General features: G+C 40.7%; 1 protein-coding gene across 2 annotated transcripts in view; it reads right to left on the minus strand.

Moving 5' to 3' along the window:
- EIF3E (eukaryotic translation initiation factor 3 subunit E) overlaps window positions 1-25,842 on the minus strand; it is a 259,621-nt gene that overhangs the window by 221,513 nt on the left and 12,266 nt on the right. For both annotated transcript variants that reach the window (XM_029591900.1, XM_029591899.1), the window contains exon 2: window positions 7,871-7,988. In XM_029591900.1, coding sequence (XP_029447760.1) covers window positions 7,871-7,988 — 118 coding nt within the window. The remainder of the gene's footprint in view (window positions 1-7,870; window positions 7,989-25,842) is intronic.

A 25,842-nucleotide genomic window follows, 5' to 3' on the forward strand; every position in this document is an offset into this window, starting at 1 on the left:
CAATGTATCTTATAACTATCATTATGGAACAGGAATTATCCCAATAGGGGGGGGGGGGGCTAGGGAAGGGGATTACCTGGGGATATATTGCAGATGGAAATGCTGGGAAAGCTGGTTGGGCCTGCTGATTCAGTGGCGCTTTTCCTCACATTCAAGCATTTGAAAGGTTTTAGAAGCTGCTGCCAAAGGGCAGCACCTAATGGTTGCTACATTTATTTACTTCCAGTAATGTGTTTTTCACCTAATTATTATTAATTCTGTTCAGGGCAGATTCAAGATATTAGTTTGCTTTTGCATCAGTTATTTTGCATCAGTTATTTTGAAAATATTTGCTTTTATGGGGTGGTAAAAAAACATATTGGAGCATGTTGCAGAATTGGAGATGGGTGTTGAGTGTCTGGAAATCCTTGATGTAAGGGGTTGTTGATTGGAACATAAGGTATTTTATGCCCCAAGCACTTCATGAGTTTGGGCCTAAGATAAGTTTTATTAAGGTTCTAACTCAATGTGTGCGTGTGTGTGAGTGTGTGCGTGTATAAGGGGTTGAAGAAAGGAGGATGTGAAGTGCTTTTATCTAATCCTTTTGCGATGGAAGGGGATTTTGTGGCAAGAAGGGATGGAGATAAGTTTGATTACACCCCTATCCCTCCCTAACTCTCCCTCTTTCTGAGGGAAAGTTGAGAAGGGAAGGGAAACTGGAATGGATGTTTTTTCTGGCTATTTTGAAATGGGGGGAAAAATAGTATTTTTAAAATAGTTATAACTGTTTTATTGTGTCTGAACCTCTTTTATGAAGCCCTTTTTGCAGATCGGAATGTAAGTCCTCCCCGACGCAGCACTGTCACAATACAGGGCACCGCGTGTCATTCTACCCTGTAGTCAGCAATATTTCAAGCACTTCAATTTAAAGTTTTATGAAAATTTTATTTTTAAAAGACTATCCGAATTTATATCATTTACTAGAGATGCACCTCTTTGTGGAACATTACCTTTTGATGTATCTCCTTTCACCCTATTTTCACTTGCAGGTTATCTGACCTAACCATCAGCCCTACTGTCTTCTCTGCAAGTGTGTGTGTACACAGAGTCAAATGCTGTTTTCTAAAAATGCAACATACAAAATAGTGTAGCAAAAATATTCCACAAATATGCATGATTAATCTGACAATACAGACTGTGCACAGCCCAGGAGAGGAGCCAACTGTTCCAGTGCAGATAAGATACTAGTTTTTGGAAATACTGCTCTGTGTTTCATAATCCCTTTTTATTCTAGTATTATAATCTGTGGTTCCTTGATATTGGTTTGATTCTGTATAGAAAACTGCTCTGTGATTTCAAATCCCTTTCTATTCCAGTGTTGTATACTAATCAGTTTGGTTTCTTGATTATATTGTATACTAATCTGTTTGGTTTCTTGATATTAGATTGTTATAAGATTCAAAAAAGCCAAAAAAAAGAAAAAAAATTCCCAGTATCCCTCTTATTGTATAGCTGTCATATAATCTGTTCCAAATTGGGATATAAGTGCTGTGGGATCTTTTACTAGCTAAAGGACAAGAAAGTGTCTTGCCCTACCCAGCTTGACCTAGGTATAAACTGTTTAACTCCCTCCCACCCTACCCCTCTGCCCACCCACCCCTAGGTTTGTATTTCTAATGTAGTCATCCTAACTTCATAATAGGCAACCAGATAAATTAGTAAATTGATTATTCCTTAGGTGCACCAATCAAATAACTTACCTAAATGAGTACTATTCAATGCAACTGCTGTGGAGCCTTTATATTGAGGGTAATCATATGGAAACTTAAGGCTTGCCCCTTTTGTTCAAAACTCTCTACCTTGGAAAATGAGCTGGATGACTTTAAAGCTGAATTAGCTTCAATAAAGAGAGTCTCAGCCACGGTACATTATTCAGGAAATAATTTCCACTTACCACTGAATAACCAAAACTCAAGAAAAAAGAGATTCACCGTGGGCTCAGGTAGGATAAGACCTGTAACCCACAGACACCCATTATTGAAAGCTGTGCAACCCACAACTCTATCCCACCACTCACACAGGCCATTAAGGAACTTAAAAAGTATTACAGTGGGCTCTGGAAGAATAAGACCTGTGTTCCGTAGACACACACTGTATCAAGTGCAACAAGTACAAAATGCCTTCTCTGTATTAAATTCTGAAGAAGTCCTTGAGAAAAAGATTGAAATGTTATCGGAAAAGAGAGAAAAAACCCAATGCATACAGAAATTCCAAATCAGAAACCAAAGGAAAAAGCTCACAGTGATGGATGACTCTGTCATCAGAGGCATTAATATCTTCCCTTGCACAAATGCAAAGAGAAAAGTGGATAACAAAACTCAACTAAATAGGTCACAAAAGGAGTCCAGGAACAGCAGTAACCTGAGCAAAGAAAGCTGGAAAGCTATGAGCACAAATGCTCGTAGTTTGGGTAATAAAATCCCAGAGCTACAAGCCCTAATGGTGGAGGCAGACTTGGACGTTGTTGCTGTCACGGAAACATGGTTTACAGAATATCATGACTGGGATACGGCAATACCAGGCTATAACTTGTTAAGGAAGGACAGAGAGGATAGGAAAGGGGGAGGAGTGGCTCTATATGTCAGAAACAATATCCAAGCATCGGAGCTGCAAGGAACATGGGGCAAAGAAGAAGCACTATGGGCCGACTTAAAAAAAGATGGGCATCCATTTTATTGGAGTGGTTTACAGGCCTCCAAACCAAAAGGAAGAGCTGGACAGAGATCTGATTGAAGACATCCACAGGATAGCAAAGAAAGGAGAAGTGGTGATCGTTGGAGACTTTAATATGCCAGATGTAGACTGGAGAATCCCATCTGCAGAATCTAATAATAGTAGAGAAATAGTAGATGCCCTGCAATTAGCTTTGTTCAAACAAATGGTAATGGAACCCACGAGAGAAGGAGCTATACTCGACTTAGTGCTCACTAATGGAGACAATGTCTCAGACGTCCAGGTGGGTGCCCACCTCAGCACCAGTGATCATCAAACGGTATGGTTTAATATCACAAAAAGGACACGGAAAAGAAGCACAAAAACCCAAGTTTTGATGTTCAAAAACACAGACTTTGATGAAATGGGGAAGTACCTGGAGGAAGAACTAAAAGGCTGGGAAAACGAGAGAGATGTGGATCAACAGTGGACCAATCTAAAAGGAGCAATCACCAAGGCAACTAATCTATATGTTAGAAAAGTAAAGAAAAGCAAAAGAAAAATGAAACCTATCTGGTTCTCAAAGGAGGTGGCTGACAAAATAAAGGCTAAAAGAACAGCGTTCAAGAAATATAAAAGATCCCAAAAGGAGGAACACAAAGAAGAATATCTGGTAGAACTGAGGGAGACGAAGAAATTAATCAAGATGGCAAAAAGTCAAGCGGAAGAGAGGATTGCCAAAGAGGTAAGAGTGGTAACAAAACATTTTTCAGATACATCAGTGAAAAGAGAAAAGTTCAAAGTGGTATAGTGAAATTGAAAGGTGGAAAGGATCAATGTGTGGAGAGGAGACGAAGAAATGGCAGAAATATTAAATGAATACTTCAGTTCTGTGTTCACTAAAGAGGACCCTGGAGAAGGACCGACACTAGTTAACAAGAAACTGGAGGGGAATGGAGTAGATGTAACTCCATTCACAGTAGAAAATGTATGGGAAGAGCTGGTGAAACTGAAAGTGGACAAAGCCATGGGGCCTGATGAAGTTCATCCCAGAATACTGAGGGAGCTCAGAGATGTGCTGGCAGGTCCGCTGTGTGACCTATTCAATAGATCCCTAGAAACGGGAGTGGTGCCGAATGATTGGAGGAGAGCGGTGGTGGTCCCGCTTCACAAGAGTGGGAACAGAGAAGAGGCTGGTAACTACAGACCGGTTAGCCTCACTTCGGTGGTGGGAAAAGTAATGGAGTCACTGTTGAAAGAGAGAATAGTGAACTATCTACAGTCGGGAGAATTGCTGGACCAGAGGCAGCATGGATTCACCATTGGAAGATCCTGTCAGACAAATCTGATTGACTTTTTTGACTGGGTAACCAAGGAATTGGATCAAGGAAGAGCACTCGATGTCATCTACTTGGATTTCAGCAAAGCTTTTGACACTGTCCCGCACTGGTGAATAAAATGAAAAGCTTAGGAGTGAGTGCCGAGGTGGTGGCCTGGATTGCAAACTGGTTGACGGACAGAAGACAATGTGTGATGGTAAATGGAACTCTCTCTGAAGAGAGAGTGGTTTTAAGCGGTGTACCGCAGGGATCGGTGTTGGGACCGGTCCTTTTCAATATCTTTGTGAGCGACATTGCGGAAGGGATAGAAGGTAAGGTATGTCTTTTTGCGGATGACACTAAGATCTGCAACAGAGTGGACTTGCCGGAAGGAGTGGAGAGAATGAGACGGGATTTAAGGAAGATGGAAGAGTGGTCGAAGACATGGCAGCTAACGTTCAATGCCAAGAAGTGCAAAGTCATGCATATGGGGAATGGAAATCCGAATGAACTGTATTCGATGGGGGGAGAAAGGCTGATGTGCACGGAGCAGGAGAGAGACCTTGGGGTGATGGTGTCTAATGATCTGAAGTCGGCGAAACAATGTGACAAGGCGATAGCTAAAGCCAGAAGAATGCTGGGCTGCATAGAGAGAGGAATATCGAGTAAGAAAAGGGAAGTGATTATCCCCTTGTACAGGTCCTTGGTGAGACCTCACCTGGAGTATTGTGTTCAGTTCTGGAGACCGTATCTCCGAAGAGACAGAGACAAGATGGAGGCGGTCCAGAGAAGGGTGACCAAAAAGGTGGAAGGTCTTCATCAAATGACTTATGAGGAGAGATTGAAGAATCTAAATATGTACACCCTGGAGGAAAGGAGGAGCAGAGGTGATATGATACAGACTTTCAGATACTTGAAAGGTTTTAATGATCCAAAGACAACGACAAACCTTTTCCATAGGAAAAAAATCAGCAGAACCAGGGGTCACGATTTGAAGCTCCAGGGAGGAAGATTCAGAACCAATGTCAGGAAGTATTTCTTCACGGAGAGGGTGGTGGATGCCTGGAATGCCCTTCCAGAGGAAGTGGTGAAGACCAGAACTGTGAAGGACTTCAAAGGGGCGTGGGATAAACACTGTGGATCCATAAAATCAAGAGGCCGTCAATAAAGAGTGGGTGGCTAGCCAGAATGACGGCTACTGCCTGGAGACAATACCCTTATTCAATAAACATACACATGGTTACTGTGACTCCAACATCGCTCTAAGCTACAACAGCAAGAGGAAATGTGGAAAAAAGGATTTGCACTCACAAAGTGGGGAGTAGCTGGCTTGTTACGGCGGTTACTACCCCAAACCAAATAAGCCTGATACTTCACTTTCAATGCATATCCAGCATAGCTCTCTGCTTCAACGGCAGGGGAGAAGAAAAACTGATACTTCACGCATATCCAGCATAGCTCTCTGCTTCAACGGCAGGGGAGAAGAAAAACTGATACTTCACGCATATCCAGCATAGCTCTCTGCTTCAACGGCAGGGGAGAAGAAAAACTGATACTTCACGCATATCCAGCATAGCTCTCTGCTTCAACAGCAGGGGAGAAGAAAAAAGGATTCGCACTCACAAAGCGGGGAGTAGCTGGCTTGTTACGGCGGTTACTACCCCAAACCAAATAAGCCTGATACTTCACTTTCAATGCATATCCTGCTTCAACGGCAGGGGAGAAGAAAAACTGATACTTCACGCATATCCAGCATAGCTCTCTGCTTCAACGGCAGGGGAGAAGAAAAACTGATACTACAAGCATATCCAGCATAGCTCCCTGCTTCAACAGCAGGGGAGAAGAAAAACAACCAATAAGGGCTGAACAACACAGTCTGGGTAAAACAAATAAGCATGGGTGTAGCTTGCTTATTGCGGCGGTTACTTCCCCTACTACCCATAACTAATCAAGCTTGATATTTCACTTGGTTGCAGCTCCATCACTGCTCTCTACATTAATGGTGGGGGTGGAAGGGAAATAGAACCAAAGAGCTAAGAGAAACAGATAAGTATGAGAAAAAAATGTGAAGCTTGCTGGGCAGACTGGATGGGCCGTTTGGTCTTCTTCTGCCGTCATTTCTATGTTTCTATGTTTCTATTCAGTAAAGTGAACCAGTGATGTGAAAATCACTCCGGATGTGCCACCCAAGTATTTGCGATTTTTTTTTTCTTTACCCAGAGCTAAATCAGTTTTCTAACATGGCTACAAAAAAAGTATCTGGAAAATACCAAATGATATCACTATTTTAAAATGTATGCTATGTGCCTCCTAAAAATGAAACCTCCACATTTAACTTCGTCATATATACAAATATATTAAACAAGTGCTTATCTAAATTCAATTTTCATCATTAGAATAAACATTGTCTTAAAACATTTATAGAGTTGGAGAAGGAGTGGGTATCCTAATTCCTAAGCCTACAGGAGGTTAAATATAATCAGACGTTATCCTGTGCACTTGCACTGAAGCATTAAAAAGAATTTGGGAAAGACGATTGCTGCATTAAATTAGACCAAATCTTGATAATGTGTCCAAGAGATGTACAGTTTGGAACAATTTAAAAGCACTAGAGCATTTTACAGAAGAGGACTTTCAGATTTTTTTTTTAAATTTCACATTTGGAAAACATTTTACATAACACAAAGCTCCAAGTCCAATTGCTTGCAAATCTAATCCCTTCACTTGCTCAAAAATCAGCTGGGCACAGCAATTCAAATACTAGAAAACTGCTTAATTGTTGGTTAAAAGTTCAACTTAAACATTCCAGAACTGATATTTGTGTTTTCACACATTTAAACCATGTCAGCAATTGTCAATTTGATGCAGTATTTTCATTCCTAAAAAGACTATTTTACAACTGTAAAGCCTGTGTGGTGCGGATAATAGTGAAGTACTCGATGAAAAAATACATATTTCCCCTGTAACAATGTATTACCTACCAACCTTTAATTACTGTATAAGTGGGTTAGCAATTTTACAAGATTTTGAGGCATGTTTTTAGTATTTTTCAAACAAACAGTAGAAAAGCACTTGTGCAGTTATTCCAAAGCATCTTTCCTCAAGAGTGAAGTAATCTGAGTTAAATCTGGAGCAATGACCAATCAATGACCTCAAAATTTACCCTTAGTTTTTATTAGCTATCACCTTTGGTAAGCTATATAAGCTGATACAGGTTGAACACCAAAAAACCCAAACAGGCAAGAAAATCTACATGCCATCAAATGAAGCAAGTTTTGCATGGGATGAAGTAGTGCCCCATCTTCCTCTGTTAGGAGGCCCATCCTGTCTTGAAGAGGGACTGGTGACAGTATGGAGAGATGCACGAGGCAGGCATACCACGTTTGACTGGACCACGCCAGTGTTACAAGAATGAGATCGGACTTCTCTGCAATGCACCTTTGAATCCTTATGCTGGAAAGCCTATGCATCATGATGATGATCTCTCAACATTGTCATGTGTCTTGAATTTGATTTTAATCTATGCCTCCATGTCAAACATACACTGTCTTGTTTTAATCTGTCATACCTGTTTTATGTATTTTAAATAAGTAGGTTTTCTCTACCCCACCCTGAACATAGGAAGGGCGGGCAACAAATGGTTTCAAATAAATAAATAAATATTGAAAACAAGTCATGTTTGTTCAAGGAAGGATACCGATGTATCATTTTGGATCTAGAAACAAGGTTAAAAACTAACAAAATTGACTAATTATTGATTAGTTCATGAGTAACAATTTTTGGCAGAGCATCTTTATTGTTCTTAGCAGAGAGGACATAAGTACCACATTAAATTCATTCTTGCTATGAAAAGAACTTACAGTGAGGAATTTCTTTATCTGAATAAAGGTTCTTGTAGACATCCATAGCAAAGTCAACCATGTTTGTATCACTAAGGAGATCCAATTTTCCTTGCAAAAGTTCCTTTTCATTGTATATCTGAAAAAAAGAAAAGCCAGCATCATAAGATATGAAACAGAAAAGAAATATATTTATAAACATTTGATATTCTCCCTTTTCCAGGAATGGTATCAAGGGGAATTACAACACATTTAAACCAAAGAATAGTAACCGATATAAAAGTCTACAATTAGAATCAAATTTACTGTTAAGAGTAGCATTAGCAGTCCAAAACCACAGATTGTCAGATGTACCAAGAGCACTGTACTCCCACTCCAGCACCGTGGACTGCATGTATGTGTGTGCTGGTGTCAGAGAGGGAATGTGTTTCTGTGAAATAGGTAGTACAGCATTGATTTGACAAGTGGACTGTGTAATCCTTGCTGATTTCTGCCCATGTCCTTATTCAATATATGCACACAATTTGTGTGTGCTAGTTTCACAGCAAAGGAAGGGAAAAAAAATAAAAAGTTACTTAAGTGGACTCAGATACCAAAAATGGACACCATTTTCCTTCATTTAATGGCTGATACACACAGCTATTTTGCTAATGCCACTATTATCAACTAATCATCACTTCTATAGCTCAACCCAATGTATGTAGTGCTGTACAAACACACAGAGATCTCCCAGTTCAGTAAAGCTTACAATTTAATCAAGACAAACATTCAGGGCAAGAGAGTCATTAAACAATGGCTACAATAAATGAGGCTTTGAGTGGGATAATCATGATTTTAAAGCTGCCTCAAAGGTGGAGAAGGGCAGAGCTAAGAATGACTTGCCTGAAGAACAGAATTCATGAAGAGGGGTGTAAGGTGAGATAAGGGAGGAGAGGGAGTAAGGAGCAGCAGAGTGAAGATTCTTGTAGGCAAGTTAAGTAAAGCATTAACTGTATGGGGAAACAGATAATGTAGCCACTTCAGAGTTATATGAGTGTAGCGGTACTGGCAAAACATTATAGCGGAGAGATAGTTCCCTGAGAGCAGTAGTCTAAGCAAGAGGTGATATGAGAGAGAGTGGATAAAGATTATCTAGTGTATTCAGAAATGAAGGGATGAATTTTGGTGATGTTACAGACAAAGAAACAGACATTTAGCAGTGTTTTGTGTGTATGAGGAGAAAGAGAGAAAGGAGTTGAAGATCACACCAAGTTTACAAGCTGAGGGGGTTGGGAGAATGAGTGCCTCCACAGAAATCGAGAAAGGAAGAAGAGAGTTTGAGGGTGGTGGTGACGATAAAGGAGTTTTAACTTAGCCAGTCTGAGTTTAAGGTGGCAATGGGACCTCCAGGCAGTAATGTTAGACAAACAAGCTGAAACTTGAGACTAAATTCTTGGTAAAAAGTCTAGTGTAGAGGGGTAGATGGTAATGAAATCAGAGCACTAAGGTATATAGAGAGAAGAGAGCCCAGGACAGTGCCCTGAGGAATACCAATTGATAGCAGGAAGTCAATAAAGAAAAATACACCAGAGGACACACAAAGTATGATGGGAGAGGTAAGGAGAGAGCCAAGATAAGACAGTCCTGAAATCCAAGTGAGAACAGCGTAGAAGTTATTCTTAAAAATAAAATGGCTGACCAGAGACAGAGAAACGTCAACATGATTCTTGCCTTACCTATCAAATTTTTTGAAGTTGCAAACACATTGATAAAAGTGAGCCAGATGATATCTGACAAAGTCCCTCATGAGATACTTCAAGAAAATAAAAACAGTTATGGGATAGACCATGTTCTACTGTAGACTGTAACTACTTAAAAAGACAGGAAACAAGAGGGTAGAAGTAAGTGGTCAGTTTTCCAAATGCAGAAAGGTCAATAGTGGAGTGCCCCAGGGATCTGTACTGTGACCTATGCTGTTTAACATTCATTAAGATATGGAAAAGGGAGCAATGAATGATGTATTTGCAAATGACACAAAATATTTCAACATTGTTAAAACTAGGCAACTATTAAAGATGTCAATGGTCTTCATCATACAGCATATGAAGATCTTAAAGTCCTTGTGGAAAATGTGTTGAAATCCTTAGCTTAGTGTGGGATGGCAGTCAAAAAAAATTTCAAAGTTAGCGATTTGGAAAGGAAAAAAAAAAAAGAAATGTGTGTGTCTGCATCTATCAATAGTGCAACTGAACCTCGAGTAGTTTGTGCAGCTCTGGTCACCCCATCTCAAAAATACAGTGGCAGAGGGTGCTAAAGAGCTGGTCTCAAGATAGCTGGCTAAGCTTTTTTTCTCTTGCTTCCTGCTATAAAATCCTTTTTGTTTTGTTTCTTTTTGTACCTTTTCCAGTTTATTCTTCCATTCCTTGGCATATCATCTCCTTGTTACATCTTTGCGCCAACGACTCGGTGGGCCCAGTGTCTCAAAGGCCAGGACAGCTGGTGCATAAATTTAATTGATTATAAATTGATTAAAGATAATAAGACTACTCCTGGTGAGATCTCTTGTGATGCCAAGATAATATGTAAGGCTGTAGTTATACAATGTTAAGTTCTATATTCGGACCTACCTCCCAGGAAAGAGATCTAGGCATCATAGTGGATAATACATCAAAATCATCAGCTCAATGTGCTGCAGCAGTCAAAAAAGCAAACAGAATGTTAGGAATTATTAGGAAGGGAATGGGAAATAAAATGGACAATGTCATAATGCCTCTGTATCGCTCCATGACGACATCGCACCTTGAGTACTGTGTGCAATTCTGGTTGCAGCATCTCAAAAAAGATATAGTTGTGATATACAGAGAAGGGTGACCAAAATGATAAAGGGAATGGAACGCCTCCCCTATGAGGAAAGGCTAAAGAGGTTAGGACTGTTCAGCTTGGAGAAGAGACAGCTGAGGAAAAATATGATAAAGGTTATAAAATCATGAAAGGACTAGAATGGGTAAATGTGAATTGGTTATTTACACTTTCATATAATAAGACTAGGAGAAACTCCATGAAGTTAGCAAGTAGCACATTTAAAACAAAATCGGAGAAATTTTGTTTCAGACAATGCACATTTAAGCTCTGGAATTCATTGCTGGAGAATGTGGTTAGGGCAGTTAGTGCAGCTGAGTTTAAATAAAGTTTGGATAGGTTCCTGGAGGAGAAGTCAAACTGCTATTAATCAAGCAGACTTAGGGAGTAGCCACTACTATTACTAAATTAGCAGCATGGGATCTATTTAATGTTTAGGTAATTTCCAGGTACTTGTAACATGGATTGACTACTGTTGGAAACAGGATGCTGGGCTTGATGGATCCTCAGGGTCTGACCCAGTATGGCAATTTTTTAATGTTCTTTGTACACCTCCAATTTGGTTGCTAGTGGTGATGAAATCATTGCATTTTTGACTAATTATGTTTTGCTTGAATTAACAGGGGAGGTTGCTGGGGGTTTACAGGTCTTTCTTAATTTTCTTTATTTTAATTATGTGATAAATGCTCTGAGTACAGGTAAAATCGATTTTTTTTCTATTAAGTTATAAGACTCTTGGATTCTCGTACTCCAAGACAAGCTGCATTATATATCTGTGTCTTGATAGGGGTTCTTTTGCATTTTCATCCATGCTGGCTATATTACCAGTTATGCATAAGGAAGGTGAATGTAGCTCTTGCATACTAATCAGCAAGTTTGCCTACCATATATAAATATGGTAGGCAAACCTCCTACCATCCTCTATAAATAGGATGAATTAGCCATTGCAAAGTTAGAAATTAGGAAAGGAATGGAGAATAAAACAGAGAATATCATATTTCTGTATCAATTCTGGGTACCACATCTCAAAAAAGATTTAGCTGAGCTGGAAAAGATTCAGAGAAGGGTGACCAAAATGATAAAAAGAATGGAACGGTTCCCCTATGAGGAAAGGCCAAAGATGTTAAGGCTCTTCAGCCTAGAGAAGAAAGGGCTGAGGATAGAAATGAAGTCTATAAATTAATGAGTGGAACAGGTTAATACGAATAGATTGCTTACTCTTTCAAAAATTAGACTAGGGGAAGATACTAAATAGCACATTTAAAACAAATCGGAGAAAATACTTTTTTAATCAATGCACAATTAAGCTCTAGAATTCAATACCAGGGGATATGGTAAAGGCAAACATTTCTAGGAGCAAAGTCCATAAACAGTTATTAACCAAGAAAACGAGAGGAAAGCCACCACTTATTATTGGGCATAAGCAACATAGAATCCATCTACTGTTTGGGATCCTACCATGACCATAGGACCTGGTTTGACCACTGCAGGGAAAATAGAATACTGGGCTTCATGGACCTTGGTATGTTCCAGTATGGCAGTTTTTATGTTATATTAATCATTGCTTGGTGTGGAACATCTCATGCTGCTACCAGTGAAAATGTACTCGTTAAAAAAAAAAAAAAAGTTGCAACAGAAATTTTCCACAGGTAAAAAAAACACACAAATACAGTGGACCCTCAAGTTACAATCAGCTTGACTTACAAACAACTTGGGTTACAACCAAAATTTTAGTTTTGAGTTACAACCTGAATGCCAGCCAAGGCCAAGTGTATCCACAGTATTTATCTCACGCCCTTTTGAAATCCTTTACAGATTTGGTCTTCACCACTTCCTCCGGAAGGGTGTTCCAGGCATCCACCAACCTCTCCGTAAAGAAATACTTCCTGACATTGGTTCTGAGTCTTCCTCCCTGGAGTTCTAGAACCAATGTCAGGAAGTATTTCTTCACGGAGAGGGTGGTGGATTCCTGGAATGCCCTTCCGGAGGAAGTGGTGAAGACCAAAACTGTGAAGGATTTCAAAGGGGCGTGGGATAAATACTGTGGATCCATAAAGTCTAGAGCAGAGCTTTCCAAAGTGTGTGTCGGGACACATTAGTGTGTCACCTGTAGTGTGGAGGTGTGTCGCCCGGTCCACAGGGCCGGCGGAAGCAGGGAACTGTAGCAGGAAGATCGGCGGGCAGTGGTGGAGCTTACATCACCACGGCCCGAAGAAAAGGGTCACGTTCACTCCTCCTCCTTCCTGCCTGTGCAGCCCTGGAAGAAAAACGTTGCCGGAGCCGCGTGGGCAGGAAGGAGGAGGAGCATCTGTTGCGTACAGAAGAAGAGCAGCATTAATGGGCCGTTGCGGATCCCACGTTGCGACGGCCCAAGAAGAGGAGGAAACCCGATAGCAGGGCCGCTGCGGATCCCACGTCGCAGCAGCCCGAGAAGAGGAGGAAACCCGATAGCAGGGCCGCTGCAGATCCCATGTCACGGCCAGGGAAGATCAGGGCCTCTGAAGAGCCCATCCTTCGGCAACCCGTGCAGAGGGACAGCATGTGCCAGTGAGAGCCTGTGCTTGAGCAAGAGAGCATGTAGGAGTGAGAGAGCCTGTGTGTGTGAGAGTGAGACAGCATGTGCACGAGAGAGACAGTATGTATGTATGTATGTATGAGAGAGAGGCATGTGAGAGTGAGAGCTGTGGATGTGTGAGATTGCATGTGAGTGAGAGCCTGTGTGTGTGAGAATGTGTGAGATAGCATGTGAGAATGAGAACCTGATTGTGTGTTTGAGGGAAGACAGATGGAGAGAAAAGAAATAGAAAAAAAGACCCTGTAAAAGGAATTGGCAAAAAAACAAGAAAGGAAAGGTGGAAAAAAAAGCCTGTGACCAACCGATTAGAAAACTAAGATCAGACAGCAAAGGTAAAAAAAAAAATTACTTTTTAGTGATTGGCACATGTAATCTTTGGGAATGTGCAAGAGTAGCACTTTCTCTATGCCGATCTCACAATGTACGAGATCAGCATGGAGGAAGTGGAAGCCTGCAAATATTTATTATGAGATAGGTTGTGTTGTGAAACATTTTATTTATGTATATATTTAAGGAAACATACATAAATTGTTGAAATACATTTTGTTCGTTTAACCTTTAACTTCTGGTTTGCTGGTAGACTGAATTACTGTGTCACGAAATGATGTTTGTCTAAAAAGTGTGTCACCAACATGAAAAGTTTGGAAAGCTCTGGTCTAGAGGATGTGAATGAAGAGACATTGGGGTGGCTTGCGGGAATGACGGCTACTTATTCAATAAACATGCACACGGTTAATGCGACTCCAACATTGCTCTATGCTTCAATGGCAAGAGGAAATGTGGAAAAAAGGATTTGCATCCACAAAAAAGCAGGCGAGTAGCTTGCTTGTTATGGCGATTACTACCCCAAACCAAATAAGCCTGATACTGCATTTTCAATGCATATCCAGCATAGCTCTCTGCTTCAACGGCAGGGGGAATAAAAAAGAGATGATTTATATTCAGACAACTACCAACAAGGACTGAATTGCACAGGCTGGGTAAACAAGTGTGGGAGTAGCTTGCTTATTACAGCGGTTACTACCCCAAACCAATTAGCTAGATACTTCACTTAGATGCAGCTCCAGCACTGCTATCTACATCAATGATGTGGGTGGAAGGGAAATAGAACCAAAAAAGTTACTTAAAAGGGACAAGAGTAACAGATAAGTATGAAAAAATAAGTGTGAAAGCTTACTGGGCAGACTGGATGGACTGTTTGGTCTTCTTCTGCCGTCATTTTTATGTTTCTATGTTTCATTTCTATGCATGCTGTTGCTTCTAATTGGGCGCTTTTTCCTGGCAATCGCATTTTTTTGGGCTTGGTGGATGGGACTTTTGCTCTGCTGTTGCAGTGATTGGCTGCTGCCGATGAGGCCTGTCCATCTCAGGCGCACCCAGAGTGGCAAAGGTTCACAGGAGCATATAGGTAGACGAGGCATGGCATTACAGCAAACAACAGCATCACTGGTGACCAAGGAAGCTTCTGTGCAGCAGCAGAAAGGGAGTGTAGCATTCAGCTGGCTACAGCAAGGTATCAGGAGGGGAGGGGGGAATCCTCCCCTCCTCCCTTCCTGCAAGCCAAAGATGTCAACTTGAATGGTGAGTACAGTATGAAATTGTTGTTTCTGGTAGGCTAGGCACATTTTATAACTTTTTGGCGAGTACGCTAGGAAAATTATAGATGTTTCTGGTAATTACGCACATTATACAACCCTTTTTTATTATGAAAATGTTAGGCAAGGGATGTTTTTGGGACGTTTGGAACGCATTATGGGTATTTCCATTATTCCTTATGGAAAAAATAGTCTTGACTTACAACCAACTTGAGTTTCAACCAACCCTCTGGAACGAATTGAGTTCGTAAGTCAAGGGTCCACTGTATTGCATTCAGATCCCCTTTAAGATTCAGAGCAGGTTTCCCAGTAAAACTATGTTACGTCCACCTACAACATTTTATGGTCATTTGAGAGAGGCAGGTCTTCTGCTTTCACATGTGTGGAGATTGAGGACTGATCAGATTTCCCAAGTACACTGCAAGGAAGATTATTAAGAAAGGTCGACTCCTACCAGGGACTGGATTCCGAGTACGTCAACAGAACATGCACATCAAAGAAATCAACCAATACAGTATTATTACACAGATTAGGCAACCAGTTCAATTCCACAAGTAAGCTCAGCTCAAAAGTAGCTTTTTGAATTTCTATAGCACTCAGTGAACTGAGTGCTAACAATATTAAGTCTAGATTAGCTATCACTGCCTATTTTAGTATATTGTAATTCTGGAGACCTTCGTTTTCAGTTTTTCTTTTATTTTCCTGAAGAATTTATCACTGTTTATTATAACCAACCAAAACAGGAGAAAATATTGAGGGGAAACATTTTTCCCACTGATTTTTTGATGTTTGGTTGGTTATAACAAATACTGATAAATTCCCAATGAAAATAAACAAAATTTGAAGCTGATTGATGCAATAATTTCATAATCTGTGGGGTAAATAGAAACCCAATCCAAGTAATGTGGACAAAAGGAGATTTCATTCACTGGGAAAGTGAAAATCAGCCATCAGAATGACTTGACATGTTTTCTCAGTGAATAAAAGCTATGATACGGACTGAAAATGTGCTTTAATCAGTTCATCAGGGTTACTACCATTCTGCATTTTTGAGAAACATTTTGCTTTTGAATTAGACTCCTCAATGTTTAAAAACCAAATCATACAAAACAAAAAGGCAGCAAACTATATTAGGTCAGAAAGAGTTCACATTTAGAAGTTAATAAGCTCAGAGACCATCATGGGCATTGCATCACACCACACTTTGCTATGAACAAAACACAGCAGATTTGGCAGTAAAGTGGGAGCAGAGCGTGACACTGTCACTAACTCAACAGTAACTGCTCGCATGCTCAGAATTAACAGCTCACATCTGTATCTGTTTACTGTATTTTTATTTCCTAAGAGTAGTAAAGCATAGGTCTTCAGGGCTCTTACAACTAACATATACAAACTATTCTGTACTAAAAATATAAATAAATACAATTAAAGCAACAAAGAATGATCACTAACAATTCAAAGACTTTCTGCAATAAAACAGATTGCATACAGACCATCATTTCCCAAATGTGACAGACCAAATGGAAAACACATTGGGGAATTTGGTGCACTGTGAAAATGGTGCCTCACGTTTGGGTTTACTGGACCAAAAAAATATATTAACAAATTTTTGCTCCATTGATTTTTATGACTTATTCATCTCTTTCAGAGATTTCTCTGCAAAAGACTTAACACAACTTTTAAGCCCTGATAACTTGGCTTCTTAGATCTCTGTCTACTGTGCTTGCTTGTGTGTGGATGTAATTTTTCTTACTACACAAAGCAGAGATGGGGTGATGGGAGATCGCTACATCCTGGGATTTATTTCACCAGGTGCTGGAAGCTGTAACCTGTGAACCTGTGTTTGCTTTAACAGCTCCAAAAGTCGCAAAATGCACAAGATTCTGAGAAATGCTATCAGTGGTGACAATTTGCCTTGAAACCTGCCTTTTAACTGCAGCATGAAATACCTGAATATGCATGCCCACTTAGTGAAGGAAATAATTTATTTTAGGGTAATCCTAGTGTTTAGCTTGTTACGGGCTTCACGGGAACAAAGCTTTGAGAAGCCACTAAAGACAGTTACCAGATGAATTTTCTCAGTTATCGAGAAATCTGGTATTATAGATTCTTTCTAGAAAGGTTTCTTAATAGGTAAAGTAAATTCCACCATTTAAAGATGCCCCTGCAGAGCAGATTTTGAATTTCTACATTTGCAACAAATGCCTTGGCAGTTATTAAAAATGGCCACCTACCTGCTGACTTGCAGCAATCACTCCATGCCATAGTTTTCTCTCAAAGAGATAGTATAATTGTTGTACCTTTTTACCTATTTTAGGGACATTGCTTTTCAGTTATTTAATATTTTTTTTCCCAGGAATTTATTAGTGGCAGCAAAGAGGAAGCCCAACCCAGCAAAGCAAGCCTGCCACAGGAGCCCATCCCCGTGGCAGCTTAAAAGAAAGTCCGCCAGAGTAAAGTCACAGTCCATCCCTGTGGCGAAGGAAGAAGAGGTTTGGCAGTGAGGCCCGGTGCATGCATGTGTGAATGGGAGCCTGGGTGCGCGAGTGAAAGCTTGTATGTGAGAGAGAGAGAGAGAGACTGGTCAGCAAAGTGACTGGTGTGCGTGTGATAGAGACAGAGAGAGAGAGAGAGAGAGACTGTCAGCAAAGTGACAGAGAGAGAGACAGACTGGTCAGCAAAGTGACTGGTGTGCATGTGACAGAGAGAGAGAGAGACTGGTCAGCAAAGTGACTGGTGTGCGTGTGACAGAGAGAGAGAGAGACTGGTCAGCAAAGTGACTGGTGTGTGTGTGTGTGACAGAGAGAGAGGTCAGCAAAGTGACTGGTGTGCGTGTGATAGAGACAGAGAGAGAGAGACAGACTGGTCAGCAAAGTGACTGGTGTGTGTGTGTGTGTGTGTGTGTGACAGGGAGAGAGAGAGAGAGAGACAGACTGGTCAACAAGGTGGTGTGTGTGTGTGTGTGTCTGTGTTGTCTGTGTGTGTCAGAGGTCAGGGAGGAGACTGGCGTGTGAGAGGAAGAGACTGGCTGGAAGAGAACCATGAGGACAAGGCTTCAGCAGCCACTGCTGCTTCTGGTGAGTGCTTTTGGCCTGCAAGGTAAAGGAGTAACGGGCTAATACAGTAAAAGTCGCGGGAGAGCGGGCGAACGCCCACTCTCCTGTGCGCGCAATTCACTAAATTAAATTTATTTAAATTAGGGCCTACGGCAAAAAGAGGCGCTAGGGACACTAGCGCGTCCCTAGCACCTCTTTTTGGACTGGAGCGGCGGCTGTCAGCGGGTTTGACAGCAGACGCTCAATTTTGCCGGCATCAGTTCTCAAGCCCGCTGACAGCCACGGGTTCGGAACCGGATGCCGGCAAAATTGAGCATCCGATTTTCAATCCACGAGCTGATTTCAAATTTATTATTTTTTTTTTTTTTAAACTTTGGGGGCCTCCAACTTAATATCGCCATGATATTAAGTCGGAGGGTGCACAGAAAAGCAGTTTTTACTGCTTTTCTGTGCACTTCCCCAGCGCCGGCAGAAATTAACACTTACCTTTGGGTAATTTCTTAAAGTAAAATGTGCGGCTTGGCGAGATATGGGACAAGATCTCAATCTCATCAATGTTCTCTATCACCACCACTCCTGAAATCCTTAGCTATACATCCTAAATTACCTCGCTCTTGGATTTTTGCTCTCTATAAGATACTAAAATAGTTTTAAATAATCTGAAGAATGCTACTTTGCTAAAATGTCCATTTCTGGAAAAACACTTTTTATCAGTATGAAAAGGTGGCAGCAGTCCGCTATCATCGTATGACTAGTTTGCTTTTGATGTGGTGAATCATTGACAAATATATTCAATCCTGATTTCTACAAACTGTGAACTAATGAGGTATCGTTTAAATGTTTGGGGGTTTTTTTTTTATACTTTGTGCTCTGTATTTCTCATAACATTTTCTGCTTCATTTATGATTGCATATGTTTATGTATGTTTTTTTCTTCATTTTGCTCACTTTGTATTTTTTTTTTTAATTTAAATAAAAAGATTTGAACTGGAAACGTTATATAGACAAATGCTCATAAGGTATCCATGTTTGCGCATAGAACAGAATTAGTGGTCAAGTTAGTGCTTTGCTGTTATAGATATCATCTTTTCCTTAACAGATTCTGTCCCTCTGCCTCTTCCCTCTGTTGGAGGGGTTGCGAGGGAATGCGCACCTGGTGGAATTGTCCCTGAGAGAGGGACAATTCCACCAATTTTAGTTAAGATTGGGAAGAGTAGTAAGCCAGATTCTAGATGGCCAAGTGACCTCCCCACTTGTATTGGGCCTCCTAGGTCTGTGGAACATTCAGGGGCTGATAGATACAAAAGATTGCTGGCCCAACAACTTATACCTGCGGCACAGTTCTCTGTAGTGACAAAATGGAAATCTATACCCAACCTTGAACACTGGAGGAGACAAGTGCACACAACTGCACTGATTGAAAAGCTGACATATATGTTGAGAGACAATATAACATATGAAAACATTTGAGGCCAATACTGGTTATTCTACCATACTACTGGTAGTGTATAAACAAGACTACATTCCTTGTTACACAGTTCCTGGCTGTTAAGAGTGACTAATTGCTCTCACTGCTGTACACATGATTGTGGGTGGTTGTACTGTTATGCTGGATTTATAAATAAAAAGGTTAAAAAAAAAACGCAAGATTAAAAACTTGCACGAGAAATTACCATCCCTGAGGCAAAGGCAAAAATGTATTTTGTACATTAGAAAAGGTTATAAAAACATAACTGCCATACTGGGTCAAGACCAAAGGTCCATCAAGCCCAACATCCTGTCTCCAACAGTGGTCAATCCAGGTCACAAGTACCTGGCAGATCCCATAAAGTAGATCTAATTCCTGTTACTCACTCCCAATGATAGCAATAGCTTTTTCTTTAGTCTACTTGGTTAATAATGTGTTATGGACTTTTCATCCAGGACCTTGTCCAAACCTCTTTTAAAAACTCAGTTATGCTAGTCGCCTTGATCACATCTCTGGCAACAGATTCCACAGTTTGACAGGGCACTGACTGAAAAAGTACTTACTACAATTTTTTTTTTAATCTGCTCGTTGTTAGTTTCATGGAGATTCCCCTTGTTTTAGTATTATTTTTGAAGGGTAAAAAGTCCTTTAACTACCTGTTCCATCCCACTCTATTTTGTCACCTCTCAGCCATCTCTTTTCCATGACTGCTGGCGTGGTTTAATATTGAGGTGAAAATGACAAAGCCAAAAGGGCATCATTCAAAAAACAGAAAGCAGATCCAAATGAAGAAATAGAGAGGAGCAAGAAGCACTGGCAAAGCATATATAAAACACTAATTAAGCATGCTAATGGAAATAGAAACGTAACTTGCCATAAAGGTAAAACCGAGCAATAAAACTTTTTCAAGTACATTTGAAGGTAAAAGCCTTTTAGAGAATCAGTTGTGCTGCTAGATAACTAAAGGGTAAAAGGAGTGCTCCAGGAAGACATGGAAATAGCACAAAAACTAAAACAAATCCTTTATCTCTCTCTTTATTGAGGTAGACATTGGATCACAGCCACACTAGAAAAATGTTTTTGATGGTGCTAACTGAACAAATAAAAATACTATGAAAAACTAGGAAGATGAAATAAATCAGATTGACAGACTAAAGAACAAATCACTGGGACTGGATGGAAGGAACTCAACCACGAAATTGGAAACTTTTTCTTGTGATTTGCAACCTCTCATATAAAACAGTCACAATACCAGAAGATTGGAGAATAGCAAATGTGACGTCAATTTCTAAAATAAGGGTTCCAGGGATGGTCCAGGAAATTATAGACTAACATTGGTGCTGGCAAAGTGGTAGAATCTAGTCTTAAAAACAAAATTACTGATCACATAGATAAATATGGTTTAATGGGGGAGACAACATGGATTTTGCAAAGGGAAGTCTTGCATTATCCTCTTGCACCGAAATGGATCTCCAAGGGCTTGTGCTCAGGGTTTGGTTAGTCATCATAGTTGGCGAATCAGTTACTAGTAAAGTAAATAGCTGGATCGCTGGTGGTCATGAGGATTGCTTGATAAAGTTGTCTACCTGGTGCAAAGATGGCAGACCTCACACATCATCTAAATAGGATTTTAGACCATGCTGGGGAAAAGCAGATTGTCAAAGTGCATGTAGGCACCAATGACATAGGAAGGTGTGGGAGGGAGATTCAGGAAGCCAAATTTAGACTCTTAGGTAGAAAGCGACATCTAGAACCTCCAGGGTTGCATTCTCTAAAATGCTTCCTGTTCCAAGCAAAGGACCCTAGAGGAAGGAAGTGCTCTGCAGACTCAATGCATGGATGAGATGATGGTGCAAGAAAGGTGGCCTCAGTTTTATTAGGAATAGGGCAAGTATTTAGAGAAAGGGGAACTCATTCCAAAAGGATGGCCTCCTCCTTAATTAGGGTAGAACCAGTCTACTGATGCTAACCTTTAAAATGGAGAGTGCACAGCTTTTAAACTAGGACAAGGGGGAGAAGCAGAGAGTTGCTCAGCAGCTCATGGTTCAGAGGTAGGTATCTTTGAAGGATACCACAGAAACAAAAAGAGTAGGATTATCCCAATAGAGAGGCTCCAATAACAGCAAAATTAGCCCATGTGCCTATAAGTGAAGTCCTGGGATAACGAGGTCAGACATGACAAAGTTTGAAGAGTGTATGCAAAGTATCCAATACAATCAGCGCATTTACAAAGAGCACAAGAAATAAACTGCAATCAGCAAAAAGAAATACTCCTTGATACCTTGGGCAAGTCATTTCAGCTTCCATTGCCTCAGATACAAACAGATTGTGAGCCCTCTGGGAACAGGGAAATACCTGGAGTACCTGAATTTAATTGCTTTGAAGTCCCTGAAAAAGCAGAATCTAAATCAAATAAATAAGTAAAGAACAGTTTTAATTAAAAGATTCCAAATTATCCCTGTTAACTGCTAGGGAGGTTGCATACACAAATACAATATACCGTGAAATGCCAGTATGCTAATGCCAGAAGTCTATACAGTAAGATGGAGAGTTAGAATGATAGCACTGAATGAAGAGGTAAACATAACTGGCATCTCAGAGATTGGCAGGAGGATAACCAAGCGGACAGTGTTATACCAGGGTACAAATTATATCACCATGATAGGGTAGATCAACTTGGTGGGGGAGTGGTGCTTTATGTTATGGATGGCATGCAGTTTAACTGGATAAAGATCCTGCAGGAGACTAAACAAAACAATCTTTATGAGTGTAAATTTCATGTGTGATGGGGATAAAGTACAGCCAAAATGAACAGACAGAATGCTAACAGAAATGAGGGAAGCTCACAAATTTGGCAGCACACTAATAATGGGAGATTTCAATTACCCAAATATTGAATAGGTAAGTGTCACATCGAGACATGCTAGGGAGGTAAAGTTCCTACATAAAATAAATGGCTGCTTCATGGAGCAGCTGGTCCAGCAACTGACAAGAGGGGTAGCCATTTTAGACCTAACTCTTAGTGAAACACAAAGTTTGGTGTGAGAGGTAATGGTAGTGTGTCTGCTTAGCAACCGTGTTCATAACATCATTAATTTTCACTTAATGACTGGAGGGAGGACATTAAATAAGTCTACTGCTCTAGCATTTAACTTTAAGAGAGAGACTTTGATAAAATGAAGAAAACAGAACTAAAAAGGTACAGCTACAAAGATTAAGAGTTTACTTCAGGCTGGATACTGTTTAAAAATACCATCTTAGAAGCCCAGGCCAGATGTATTCAATGTATTAAAAAAGGCAGAAGGCCAAAGACTACCAGCATGATTAAAAGGTGAGGTGAAAATACCTATTTTAGGCAAAAAAAAAAAAAAAAAAAAAAAGCTTCTTTCAAAAGTTGGAAAAAAGGATGCATCTGGGGAAAAAAAAAAAGGAAAAAGCATAAGCATTGCTAAGTCAGGTATAAAACACTGATAAGGCAGGCAAAAAAATTGAAAAGAAGCTGGTCATACAGACAAAAACTCATAATAAAAACAAAATATATCTGAAGCAGAAAGCCTGAGAGGGAATCAGCTGGACCATTAGATGATCAAGTGGTTAAAGGGTTCCTGAGTAACAGGAAGCTAGTGCTGCAGGAGGGGGTAGTAGGGTTGCTTCAGGGCCTGCAGATAAACCCCATGCTTACTTTATTTTTTATTTTTTTGTGTTTCTTTGCCGCACCTCAGCCTTTCTGCAAGTGCAGTTAAGACTCCCACACGTTCCCCCCTTGCCTTGGGGCTCTCCAGGATCAATTGAGCCAAGCCCACTGAGGAAGGAGGACCTGGGATGGAACAGAGAAGATGCTGGGCAGGGGGATATGCTAGTCTGAAGTGAGGGGAAATGCTGAGCCAGGAGATGCTGGGCGGAGGGAAAATTCAATGTCAAAGGCATACGAAAAATGCAAGAGGAAAGCTATATAGTACTACACTCTGATGTCTAGTTTTGACACCATTATCCGGGTTTCAATAGTAGCGTGAGTATATTTTAGCCCTTTTGGATATCCCTGTTGCTTATGATACCCTGGCATATTTGAAATCTCTGGGAATATATAGCAATCTATTTAGATGGTTTGCTCTTTCTTGGCCAACAGGTCTCAACAAATCAGTTTGGGAGATGATGGTTCGAACTGGAATGCTGTGATTACTGGAGTGTCAAAGGGCTCAGTCCTGTCGGAGACTCTTTATAATATTTATCTTGCCCCATTTGTAAGGTCTTTGCTTACCTCAGCATAAACTACAGAGTTTACACCAATTTACAGGTTTTGTTCCATATTTATCTTCCTGGGCTGACAGTTTGTGTCTCTGCCTGCAATGTGTTAACCATTGGCTTTTCCATGACAAACTAATACTATCACAAAAAAGAAATAATAGAGTAGATTTTCACTGTGTGGTGTCCAACTATCATTTCACTTTGATAATCACAGCGTTGCAGTTAATCAGCAAGTTCGTAGCCTGGGAATAATCACTGATCTTGGTTTGTCACTAGTGCCACAGATTAAAGCCGTGGTTAAATCCTTTTTCAAACTGCATTTGATTAGAAGGTTGTGGCCATTGCTGGAGCCACAGGACTTACGCATTGTTCTACAGGGCCCAATTTTGGTTGGGTTGTATTATTCTAACACTCTCTAGCAAATGTGCTCCATCTTTTACAACTATAGTCCTGGGGAAATTCTGCGCTACTGCGGAGCGCAGAATTTGCATAGAATTCCCCCCTGCACAGAATTGCCAAATTCTGAACATAAGAAATTGCCATGCTGGGTCAGACCAAAGGTCCCATCAAGCCCAGCATCCTGTTTCCAACAGAGGCTAAACCAGGCCACAAGAACCTGGCAATTACCCAAACACTAAGAAGATCCCATGCAATCAATAGCAGTGGTTATTCCCTAAGTAAACTTGATTAATAGCCGTTAATGGACTTCTCCAAGAACTTATCCAAACTTTTTTTGAACCCAGCTACACTATCTGCACTAACCACATCCACTGGCAACAAATTCCAGAGCTTTATTGTGCGCAGAAAATAGCAGAGTTTAGCTTCTTGGGGGGGGGGGGGGGGGGGAGAGACCATTTCATTTTTTTTTCTTCATTTTTGTCGTCACTTATTCTGCAATAATTTCACAAATTTATATCCCGCACTATCAACATTCCTAGTCTTACAATAAAAGCAAGTTTGCTTACCGTAAACGGTGTTTCCGTAGATAGCAGGATGAATTTGCCATGCTGTCTGGGAGTGCCTCGCGACCGGTCAATAGGCGGAGTTTTCTCAGTTAGTACAGAGTTTTGAACTCTGTACGGCTGCGCAGTAAGCTTCCCGCGCGATTGCCTTGTTACCTCAGTCTCTTGTAGCCAAGCGAGATGTACGTGGAAAACGTTTTGGTAGAATCTGTAGACTGTCTAGGGAGGATGAATTAGCCATACGATCCCATCCCACCTATCTACGGAAACACCGTTTACGGTAAGCAAACTTGCTTTTTCCCTTCGATAGCAGGGCTGAATTAGCCATGCTGTCTGGGAGTCCCAAGCTCCTGGGTTGCGTCCATATAATAAGTTTTTTAAATTGAGGACACTACCCTTCAATAAAGGTAGACAGTCTTACCCATCATGTAGGGTTGACAAAACTGCCGAACCCAGAGCTGCATTGAAAGATGCTTGCTGTCCGATAGAGTATTGAGATGTAAAGGTATGAAGAGAAGACCAGGTTGCCGCTTTGCAGATGTCCAGCAGCGGAACCCTTTTCAAATGTGCAACAGATGCTGCTGTTGCGCGTATCTGGTGTGCTTTTGGTTTGTTGCTCAAAACCAGAGAACGTTTATTGTAGCAGAGTTCAATGCAATGAGAAAACCAAATAGCAATGGTTCTTTTGGAGACAGGCTGGTTTGGATTATTAGGATTAAAGGAGAGGAACAATTGAGATGGTCTTCCTTGAGATAGAGTTCTGTGTTTGTAGTAAGCTAATACTCTTTTACAGTCTAAAGAGTGCAGAAGCTTGTCTCGGTCATTATGATGAGGTTTAGGTTTAAAGATTGGCAATGTAATTGACTGGTTTATGTGGAAAGCCGATACTACTTTAGGAAGAAAAGTAAGATGAGGCCGAAGTGACCTTATGGTAAAATTCTAAATAAGGAGAAGAGTGAACCAAGGCTTGTAGCTCACTTACTATCCGTGCTGATGCGACGGCCTCTAGAAATACCGGTTTTCCAGGTTAGGTATTTGATGTGGCATGAATCTAATGGCTCGAAAGGAGGCAGCATTAGTTATTCCAGGACTATATTTAGATTCCATGGTATAGGTGGTTTTGACACCGGTGGCCTTAGATGTAGCATGCCCCTCATGAATCTGGAGATCAACGGATGGTTGGAAATGGGAAGTCTGTTATGAGAGTGGTGGAAAGCTGCAATAGCGCTAACATGCACATGAACTGAAGCCAGCG

Source organism: Rhinatrema bivittatum, chromosome 2 (assembly GCF_901001135.1).
Source record: "Rhinatrema bivittatum chromosome 2, aRhiBiv1.1, whole genome shotgun sequence".
NCBI lineage: Eukaryota > Metazoa > Chordata > Amphibia > Gymnophiona > Rhinatrematidae > Rhinatrema > Rhinatrema bivittatum.